The sequence below is a fragment of the Bombus impatiens genome, unplaced genomic scaffold (genome assembly GCF_000188095.3).
Source record: "Bombus impatiens unplaced genomic scaffold, BIMP_2.2 scf_0222, whole genome shotgun sequence".
Lineage (NCBI taxonomy): Eukaryota > Metazoa > Arthropoda > Insecta > Hymenoptera > Apidae > Bombus > Bombus impatiens.
This window is the reverse complement of record NT_176641.1, coordinates 5,746-17,342: the sequence shown is the minus strand read 5'-3', so window position 1 is coordinate 17,342 and position 11,597 is coordinate 5,746. Positions and strand designations below refer to the sequence as shown.

General features: G+C 33.2%; 1 protein-coding gene across 2 annotated transcripts in view; it reads left to right on the top strand.

Moving 5' to 3' along the window:
• Positions 1–6,921, top strand: part of LOC100746926 (SAM and SH3 domain-containing protein 1-like) — a 376,143-nt gene extending 369,222 nt beyond the window's left edge. For both annotated transcript variants that reach the window (XM_033319973.1, XM_012383825.3), the window contains 4 exons: positions 192–530; positions 2,486–2,701; positions 3,706–3,856; positions 4,344–6,921. In XM_033319973.1, coding sequence (XP_033175864.1) covers positions 192–530; positions 2,486–2,701; positions 3,706–3,856; positions 4,344–5,080 — 1,443 coding nt within the window. In that variant the 3' untranslated portion in view covers positions 5,081–6,921. The remainder of the gene's footprint in view (positions 1–191; positions 531–2,485; positions 2,702–3,705; positions 3,857–4,343) is intronic.
• Positions 6,922–11,597: the final 4,676 nt, after the last annotated feature.

Sequence of the window (11,597 nt, the reverse complement as noted above, 5' to 3'; positions counted from 1 at the left end):
AAAAAAAAAAAAAAAAAAAAAAAAAAAAGAAAAAAGAAGAAGAAACGGGCATTCGTTGCGTGTAAGTCTTCGACCTAATTCACTTATTACCATTGTGAAGTTCCTCTTTTCATTTCCATCGATACAAGCAAAAAGTCGGAACGATGTTCATTATTTTTCAATATTATGCAATCGTTCGTTAAAATTTCCAGTCGGAAGCTAGTGCTTTACTTGAGGGCGATACGAGGGCGGGGATCGCAGGACGAGCACGAAATTTGAGGCACGACGTGCAACGGAAGATTTCAAGGTTGCGTCAGGACCGCACATCATCCGAGGCGTTCCCGTGCAGCGCGAGCAGCGTGGAAAGTCTCCCAAGCGGAAGTGGCTCGAGCACGCAGGCACTTGTGCGTGCAGGAAGCAATCACAGCTCGATATCCTGCGAAGACAGGGATGCTATCAGTCCAACGTCTATCGGGCCTGTACTTTGCAGAGCCAGGGCTCTGGTCGATTATACGCCTAGCCCTTATGACAAGGAAGCACTAAAGTTTAAGGTTTGTTTGCAAACTATTATCACAAATGACTTAGCCGTTACAGAAATTTACATTGCTTATTTCTATATTATAGTATAATTTCTATATTATAGTATAATTTCTATACAGGTAGCTTTTATAATCTTATGCTAGTAATTTTTCAAATATAAAATGTATTCATGTCATTATATCTTGGACTATGGATGTTCATGAATTTTTAGGAACAAAATTCTTTACACAACGTATATAATTTGCAAAAATGTATAAAATGTCTAATGTAGAGCTTTTAATATGGTATTTATAGGTTTTATTATGCTAACATCTGAGGTCCAATTATATTTGTTATTTTATTATAATAAAAATTCGAGCATATCTGGAGTTATTTAAGAGAAAAAGAAATTTACAGTTGAGTGATTTTGTGGGAATACATCATAATATTCATTCTATATACACGCAAATATTCATGATACACAATAACTCTCAGATTAGTTTAATCACAGACATGTTTGCATGTGCGCTCCTGTATGTCTGTGATTGATACGAATCCTTGAACAAGCACGTATTCATGAATTATATCTCAATTAATTTGTTTAATTTAAATGGCTTTCAAGTAATCAATTATTGCGTGATCAAAGTATTATAACGCATTATGTTAAATCGCCATATATATTAAATAGCACTATGTAGTATCATTTCACTATTGTTCAAAATCTTGACATTTGACACTTTCGTGATGCAAACGTACAATATTTTAATGCAAATAATAGATTAGACTCAATTAAAACTAAAATGGACACTTCAAATGAGCAGCTTATTACTTGTCCCTTATTTTGTTCATTATGTTCATTTCCACGCCCTAAGAACGTATTAATGAGTAAGTATTGATAATAAATAAACCCAAAGATTGCATTCGATATAAAACTCATAATAATTATTTGTAACTGTCAAATGCACACATTGGATAGTAAAACCTCCAACACTGTTTTACTTTCCTCGATTTTTCTCTTATTTTGAATCGTAGAATCTCCGTCACCCTACCACGATTTAGAATCCACGATATATATTTTTATTTTTATATCTTTATATCATAAAACACCGAATCGATGATAACGTATAATGTAGAACTCAACTTTTTATGAGACAAAAATATTCATGAAACTCTTTTTCTGACAATACATACGTTCTTTACGAATAAACTTTCGTACAGAACATATGAAATAACTACTTCAATATGAATAAACTTACAGTAGAATTCCATTTATTCCAACGAAATGTTAATTCGTCTCCAATTAAATGATCTTCTATTTATTGCACCCAGTTATCCAAACGTGAGCTATTATTATGCATATAAATAAAAAAATCATAGATACTTAGTTGCAATCAGGTATATTTGTCTGCCAATGGTTTCGACTTATATGCAGTGACTATATAAAGTATTTATACATACTCTTACTTTCCCATGAAGTGTTTTTTAGGTTCCACATATCATTTTCATAGTATCAAATGTTTGTAATGATCCAAAGGTACTACTAACCGATATGAAATTTATTATAATCGGATCGAATTAATTGGCAAATAGATGCAATAATAAATGTACTGGGGGGGGGGGATATTTTTTGCAACCACTGTAGATACGGAACATATTTTTACCAAAGTAGCAAAACCAGCTGAAACACGCATATTGATCAACTATAGATCGCACCATATACGTACACCCTTGAAAAGAGTCCCTGCCAGAACTAGAAAGTATCGTTACTGCCAGAACTCGACGCTTACCTCCTCGTGAAAACAAACCCTTATTTCTCTTTTCCTCGATATTCCTTAGTCCTACATGACTTCACGATAATACCAGCTAGTGCGAACAGAAATACAAAGCGTCGAATCTGTTGGTTTCTTCGAATTAGAAGGCGCAAGAGTTCTCAATGTTTTCTCACGTGGAAAGCACCAAGCAAATTGCAACACGGTTTTTGTTGCAGAAGGGAGACATCATCGACGTGGTACAAATGAACAAGAGCGGCCTGTGGAAGGGTGTTTTGCACAACAGGATAGGCCACTTCAAGTTCATAAACGTCGAGATACTAAACGACAGGGTTCCAAGGCGCGGCGAACCCGAAGGCCGGGGGAAGTGGGGCCAGAGGTATAGGCAGAAGCCTGGTTCCGTTCAAGAGCTCTTGCAGAGAATGAATCTTCAGGTAGAGAGCAATATCTTGCCACGGCTCGAACAAACTGATTCGCATTTGCATCGCTTCGAATGCAAAGCAGGGAACCTTGCTTTTATACGTTTCTTTATTTCCTGGACTTCTCTCTTTTCATCCATATCCAACCTTCGCCCGCCCGCTCCCCTCGTTTCTTGCGTGCACCTTTTATACCGCGTACAATACACAGCACCACTGAAACGTCGCGTGTTCCTTTTTTTCGTCGACACTTCCCTTTTTTATATCCATCTGTTTCTTTCCATCCTTATCTTACCTCATCGATTCCATGTTTTCTCCCCTTTCCTTGTTCCTCCTTTTTTATTGGTCGGTGTTTTTAGTGATAAATGTGTACGTTCTTTCCTCGTAAATGGTGATATGGCGGGTGTTAGGAGATTTGTATTGGCTTCGAGATTTAAATCTGGTATATTTTTAAGAGGATGTTACGTTGATTTTTAAAAAAATAAAAGAGATGATTCAGATATAGTGGTTTTGTTTGACAAAGAGTATAGTAGTATATCGCAAGGAGAATATGTGTGATTAAAACGTATTACATTCGCGAATATAGTAGTTTGTTGATGAATTGGATGTAGGAAGATTGGATTGGCTTCGAATTTCAAGTCCAGGCCATGTTTAAAAAGATATCACGTTTGGTTTAAGAACGGTACGAAATGATTAAAACATAATACTTTTAGTGAAAACGGTATAGTGCATCGCAATAAGAATATATGTCATTAAAATATAAATATATATAATATATATGGGCTGGCAGCATTATTTTCCATTTAGTGGAAAAAATATATATAAAATATCAAAACATGTATATAGTATACTAATAATAATATATAACCATAGTAGTATAATATGCATATCATAAATCTTATAATAGCTTAATTTTTTAATGTAAATAGTTTAAAGAAACAGTATTGTCCTGTTTCAGATAAAGACATTGATTAAATAAGACAAACTAAAAATATTGAAATGTTGAATAATGTGTTTTCCAGGAACACATTCCTGTATTTGTATTTAACGGATACGAGGATTTGGAGCTCTTCAGGGAAATTGAGGCTGCGGATCTTGATTACTTGCGCATACATCAGCCAGAACATCGCGCGAAGATACTCACAGCTGTGCAATTATTAAATGACCTTCAATGTGAGTTATTATATCAGATCGTTTAAATTTTTTATTTTTGTAGATCGTGTTTTTATTTTATATTTATTTATTTATTTCTTTATTTATACAAGGACACGCACCATTATTTTTCAATGAAGCGTTTCATAATCATCAGGCTTCATATACTTTATTTTTGTAGTACGAAATTTTTCTAGCCGTACCGAATGATACAGAACTTAACATACTTCGACTTAAATGTAAATCCTACAATAAATACTTTTCGTAGCTGCTGTATAATAGATAACAAAGTACACTATCGCCACATCTCTCACTAGATAATTTATTTCTCCTCGCTAACTCATCATTAATTCATGCACTTCGTCCAAAATCAGACATTACTCCGACCTAATCCAAAGTCACTTACCCCGATCACTTACGACTACACCCGTACTTCGGCCACTTCTAAACGCGCAAAACCAAAGGTAAAATCCGAAACTGTAAGTTGGTTTTTGTTCTGTCCTAATAGCCGGAAGCGAAGGCGATTTAGCTTCGAGCTCGGAGGGCGACGAGGTGAGTCGACTGGTCTTAACCTCTGGCCAGACATCCGGCCATTGTTCACCGTTTAATCGCCGCCAGTTCCCGCGGGACTCCGGTTGTTACGACGCTCACAAGAATTCTACCAGTCGACGAACCGTAAGCCCGGAATCGACCACGACTACCAAGCTGCCCAGAGAGAACAATCTCGACGCTACAGCATCCACGAAGAACGTCAGCGGTGTCAGCACAGAAGGGAGCACTGTTTCCGATAGCAAGGACGACTTTCATCCTAACATACCAATTACTAGCAACGTAACCAGCCAGAAGGAGGGCCAGTTCGACAAATCGCCGTTGCTCCGTAGCGGCAACGTCCGGTTCATCGCGAAGAGAGGGAATTTCGGCGAAACGGTGGTGATAGAGGATACTTGCGAGAGCGGGCAGAAACTCGGCGGCATGGTGAAGTATGTGGTTGGCAGTGGTGACCTTGGCCTCGAAGGTACCGGCAATATCACCGGTTTGGGTCAGAGGGGTTGCCTCAGTGAGAAGTCCAGCGATTCCGGTGTTAGCTCATCCAGCATCAGCTCGGCTCCGCCACCAAGAGATAAAGTTCTCGCCAATGTTGCGTCAGACTCACCTACCAAGAATTTTAGTAATTTCACCAGGGCATCACCGACTTCCCAGCCAGCTACCAATAAGAGTCAAAGCGGTGAGACTAGTTACCAGTAGAGCGCAATACGAGTGAAGTTCGAACGAGACTTATAGAAATTTCCTTTTGCCTTCATACTTTGCACTCTTACGTGTTTCTGTAAATTTCCATTCGCAAATTATTGATGCACTTACGCGCCGTTTCACGCGGAATTTGGACGAACTTTATACATCAACGCGACTGTACAATGGCGACTGGAGAGAGTTCTTCTGCCGCGTCATAAGTACTCTACACTTAATAGGGGTTAGGATATTCGACACGACTTTAGATAGGTGGACTGATAGCAAATATACCATAAAAAACAATTTTGGTATCAGAATTCTTTGTAGGTTCGAATGTTCTGATGAGTATTCGAAGATATATGGAGATAATTATTGAAAGTATGTGGAGTAAGTACAATGTATTAGTAGAATACAATAGAAAGATTGGTATATCGGTACGTCTTGTTTTAGCTCGTTTGATAAGTTGTAGCTTTCCTGTAATATACCGAAGCTATTGTAAAAGATAATAATTATCTATCTAAAATCCGGTTTCAATTAATCAACCTGGTTGTAAGGAAGCTACCCGATGCAAACGATTTCACTTGAAAGGGGATTTTAAGTCAAACAAAAATTCACACTGATTGAAAGATTTCAAGTTACTACTTATATGTCAGGTAACTTGATGTTACAACTTGAATTTAAGCAACTCGACTAATCTCATCAAAGCTTAAAGGAGAAATCTTTGCAGAAAGGTGAATTGTTGAAGCTTATTGAATATAACTGATTGATTATGATCTGAATGATTGAATATGACTGATTGATGATGAGATTGATTATGTAATAATATTTAACATTTTAATTGATTTATCAAGCGAAGATTTATATCGGAAAGCATGAAAATGGTTGTAATTGAAAAACGAGCTTAAACGTAAGATGTATGATTCGTATATGAATCTTTTTATTGTTTTGCTTGAAATCAGCGATATAATGCTGCTCGACGTCCAATATATTCCGTGAATGATGCAGTGCAGGGTTTCTTTCGTTTTCATTCGAGCTTCGAGTCGAAAGAAATAGCACGGTGCTTCGCTAACTTTTATTGCCTTATCGATTCTTTGTCCTCGTTACTTTATAATCAAAAGTCTGCCGCACTGCTCGCCTTCTTAAACGAGAATTTCAACTTTGTTTCGATATTAGATTAGAATATTACGTGATTATTCTCGTTCTGAATTTTCATAACTCTCATTATCGACGAAAAAGATATAAAAAGACAAAATGGGACAAAAAGAAAACTTAAGCATCTTTGACGAGAAAAGTGAGCAAAGTGTTTCGACGTTTGTACTTGTACGTGAATGGAAAGAATTTGGCAGTAATGTTCGACAGGAAACAAATGAAATGCTTGCCATGTCACTGCCAGTCATTTCATGATCTCGTCTATCGTTTTCGACGCTCGTATAATTACTAATAATAATATTGTGATAAGATTGCATTTACGTCTAAATAATTTGTAAATAGGTAAAAATATGCAATAGAAAGATTCGTCTTTGCAATTTGTATACAATACTAAGCTACGAGAACAGAGACTAAAGGAGATGTTTAAACGAGAAAAGACACGTTGATCCGTCGATCCTACTCGACGTTGGGCTTTAGTCAGCTATTTAATCTTTTTCTATAAGAAGTGGCTGATTATTAGCCAGAAACATCTAGATTAAAGACTGCCAACACAATTTAAACTTTTCCATGGGGTATGGTGTTCATTCATTTTTTTCTATGTTCGAGTTTGACTTACTTTAATGCCATAAGAAAGCTAAGTGATAATCGTAATGATCTGTCGTTAAATGTTATAATTTAGAAACATTTTTTTTATTGCCAGTTTTATATATATATAATATTAAAAAAAGCTACTATATATATATATATATATATATATATATATATATATATATATATATATATATATATATATATATATATATATATATATATATATATATATATATATATATATATATATATATATATATATATATATATATATATATATATATATATATATATATATATATATATATATATATATATATATATATATATATATATATATATATATATATATATATATATATATATATATATATATATATATATATATATATATATATATATATATATATATATATATATATATATATATATATATATATATATATATATATATATATATATATATATATATATATATATATATATATATATATATATATATATATATATATATATATATATATATATATATATATATATATATATATATATATATATATATATATATATATATATATATATATATATATATATATTATTGCTTTTTTTTAACTAGAAAATATTTGAAATTCGAGTGTAATCAAGTTGGGTAAAATAGTGGAGTATTAGGTACTTACAAAATGACATTTTTTTCTTCCTTCAATTAAATTTTCTAATTTTTATAATAATGATAATAATAGTAATAATATTTTGTTGTAAATTATATAGCTTCTTCTTCTTCTTATCTCAAACAAATAATCAATTTTATTTGGAGATACTTACTCGAATCTTTGGAAAAAGATAGTCAATTCACGTGAAATTGTATAACGAGTTGTTAAATCGAAAGTTTATTTATCGAAGTTCCTTGTACAATAATATTTTGTCCAATCTTGTAACACAATTGACTTCATCGATGTTTTCTATTCTTTCGATGCTAATATTTTATTTGAAAGAACTACATTATTAGTACATGATCGACAATCCCCATCATCGATGCAACTTAGTTCTTCGACAAGATGGTAAATCTGTACATGTGTATATTGACTATACCTGCAAAAGAGAGAAAAAAAAGACGTTCAAAGTTATAAAGTTTTTGTATGTACATATACAGCACGCATAGAAACCTAACGATGTTTTATATTGATCCAATCCTTTGCCAAAACTTTAGACTATACAAATCTCTATACATAAATATACATATGTTACATATATCATACCGTTGGTTCTTATGTATATCTTTTGTATAGTGTAAAATGATAGACGAATTTAAAAAAAGAATAAAGCGACGCAGTACGAGATCAGGAATGAAAACCGATGGGAATTCGTGAATAAAAAGAAAACAACAAGAAATTATCAAAATGGTACGATTATCAAAATACTGTCTAAGAACTCTATTATACTGTAAATAGAATATATAAAAATATATATTCGTTTCGAAAGGATAAATGAAACACACAAAAGCGATTCGATGACTATCCAAAATAGCGGACTGATGAGCAAATGTTAGGAAATCTTTATATAGGCTTTTAAGATGCATGTTTATCTTCTTCATTATTATCGATTTACAAGGTAGTTGTTAGAAGGTTTATCCCTTTTTGTAACAAGTCTGTTACACTTTTTCGTACGACCATTGACGAATAGAGCATCGATTCTACGTAGAAACGAAACTTTCTAGGAATATGTGAAACTCTAAACCATGATTTGACTCGGGGAGATCCCGGAGAATAAATAAGTTGACACACGCTGCTTCCATGATAATAGCGATTGTTTAAATACGTACTTTATCAATATACCGCATTAAGTGATTTGTATTGCAAGGTTCGATCGTGTCCAAGCGACGAGACGAAAGTTGATTTACGTTGATCTTGAACATGACATCAAGTGAGGTTGATATTTCCAACGGAGACGCTATACGAAGAAAGAGAGAACAATTTTACGAATTTTTGCAGAACGAATTATGAAGCCAAAATCCTCGTTACTTCTTGTACGCAAATTACGGTAATGGCATAGTTTGTCCGTTCCATCGAGAATAATATTACGTGTAGAGGACGAATCAAAAAAAAAAAAAGAAAAAAATATATAAAAAAATAAAAAACGTAAGAACGAAACAGTAAAGCAGAATGAATAGTGGCGACGAGCGAGACTAAATGGAAAGAAAGAGAGTGAGGAAAAAAGAGAGAATGTGAGAGTGCATGGAAAAAATGTTAAAATTAGTAACGTTTTGAGAGTATGATTAGATGCAATACAAATAATTTTATTAGTTCGAGAAAAAGTACGCAACATTTGATGTAAAAAAGTCAGATTCGTTATAAAAATAGATGCAGTGAATTATAATCGAAATAAGTAATTTGAAGAGATAGATACGTGAGGGTAAAGGTGTCTTAGTAAAAGCATTAAGTGTGTTTGCGATTCGGATTTCGTACGAATGTGAAGTGAAACGAACGGACGGTATCCATCTTGATCTAAACGATCGATTAATTGAGAAAAATGTGTGGTCACCGTGAGGAAATTCGACGAAAGCACGGTGGTTTAAGAGAGTCGCTAAATCGCTAGTGAAAATGAAAATAAAAATTATTAAGCATCTACTTAGCGGTCTAGTCCATTTTTTCTTGCAAAGTTTACAATTTGATGCGATATATGTATAATGTACATAAAGTAAGGAAATAAATGAAAAAAAGGAAACAGAATTAGGAAATGGCAATCGCGTCGGCGTGAGTTGCTGAAACCTTTTTATAAGCTGATTTTATATTTATTGATTAATTGCGGGTTTTATAGAGGTAACGAATTCGTAATTCTTATCGTCTCTCAGTTCTTGTATGGTTTCCAACAAGTGTTAATTTATTGACTGTGAATAGAAATAAAATGGCGGAAGATTCAAACGAATGACGTTGTTTTTGCTCCCCAATCTCTTATCGCTTCTATATGTGATAATTATTATAATTAGTTCGTGGATGTTCATGCATTTATAGGAAATTTAATTGGAAAAATATGGAAAAATATATAAAATATTCAAAGTGAAATGCTTCTTATATTTAAAGAATGAAACAAATTTTTATCTAGCGATATATTCATGAAAATATGATTTTGCAGAAACATCCACAGGCTGCAGAGTATATAAAAGTATAATTCTATGTAATTCAGTATTTATAGGTACAATCACACATGTAAGTATATTATTAATTCCTAATCTATTGCCAACCAAATGACAATGAATCAGAATTCTATGTTCAGAAAATAATTTTTCAAATAGCTAGATATTGAGCTGTATTATAAATTATATCAGCAATTGGCCCAACAATGAAGAAGGAAGCTTCGAGTAACGAATGATTCATCCTTTACTGATCCTTTAGTGGCAACTGAACAAACTTTATACATTGGTTGTTTGCCTTGATCTTTACAAGGGTTTCTCTCTAAGTGGAAACTCTTGAAAATGAAGTTGTTTCTTGTATTACACTCGACAGTGGCAATTCGATTATCAACCGTCTTATAATTAAGACATAATATGCTTATACTTGCCGGAAGTTGATCAATGCACTTCTCTCTTTCGAGTATAAAACCACTTGAACTTATCATATCAGTTTACTGTAATTTTATATATTTAGACTAAAGTTATAATATATTGTTTAATAATAATAATATATTCATAATTTTGGTTAATTTGAGTGTTTATTAAAAATATCAAAAAGCAATAACATTTTCATTTATTCCATTGATTCAAAATGACAGTTGAAGTATACCATGATAAATAAAGAACGTATCTAATGGGGATAATAGAGAGGTTTTCCAAGAGTGATATAACAATGGTACGAAACGGAGGAGACAGTAAGTTCATAATTTATTCAAAAAGCATTAGATCAAATGAAGAATGGAGAGATGAACAAATGAAAATGTACCAATACGTAGGTACCTCGTTCCGGTAGAATCGGTTTAAAACAAATGAAAATAAAATAATCAAAGCTGTGTAATATTCTCTGGGATATTCTAGTACCTTTACGGGTTTATGGTTTTTCGTGAATAAATCCATATTTATATTTGTTATCAGAAATATTGATAAAACGCGAAATATCACAGAATGTCAATGTGCAAAGTGGGTAGGATTGATTTTGCAAAAGATCTGTTGCATTTAATCCATTATCAGAATACATTAGGGAATTCATTATTAGAATTTCATGTAAAATGTGCCGCATAAATCATAATGTAGTGGACATTATGAAAATTATAAATTTTTCTACTGTTTTGTGGAATATCAAGAACTGACAACTTTGTAATCGCATAAGTGATCACGTAATATAACTTTGGAGCAAATTCTTTTGGAGCAAAGATAGGAAGATACTGCCAAAAATGCAAACATTCGAAACTCAGATGAAAACAGAGTACACGGAATATAGTAAATTAGGAACAGACGATGTCAAAGTTAATCAGAAGAATTTAGTCGTAGTGTTTCCATTCGTTATTCACTCGGTTGTGAAAAAACATTTCTCAGATTATACGTGCGAGCTTTTAGAGATGAAAAATGCAGAAAATACGCTGTCAGAGTGCACAGTTGGTCTTTTGAATGGGGCTCGTTCACCGAAAAGTGTGTCATAAAAGGGATGCTCGTCAGTCGAATGAACTTTCAAAGAAAATGCGATAAAAAGCGTTTAGTAATGTATGTAAATGCACCCTCCGAGAATCATTTCGAACGTTACGGCATGTACGTGTCTATTCGTAACCTTTATTTGAGACCCGTAAGAGAACTCGAGTTACTTTTAGTATA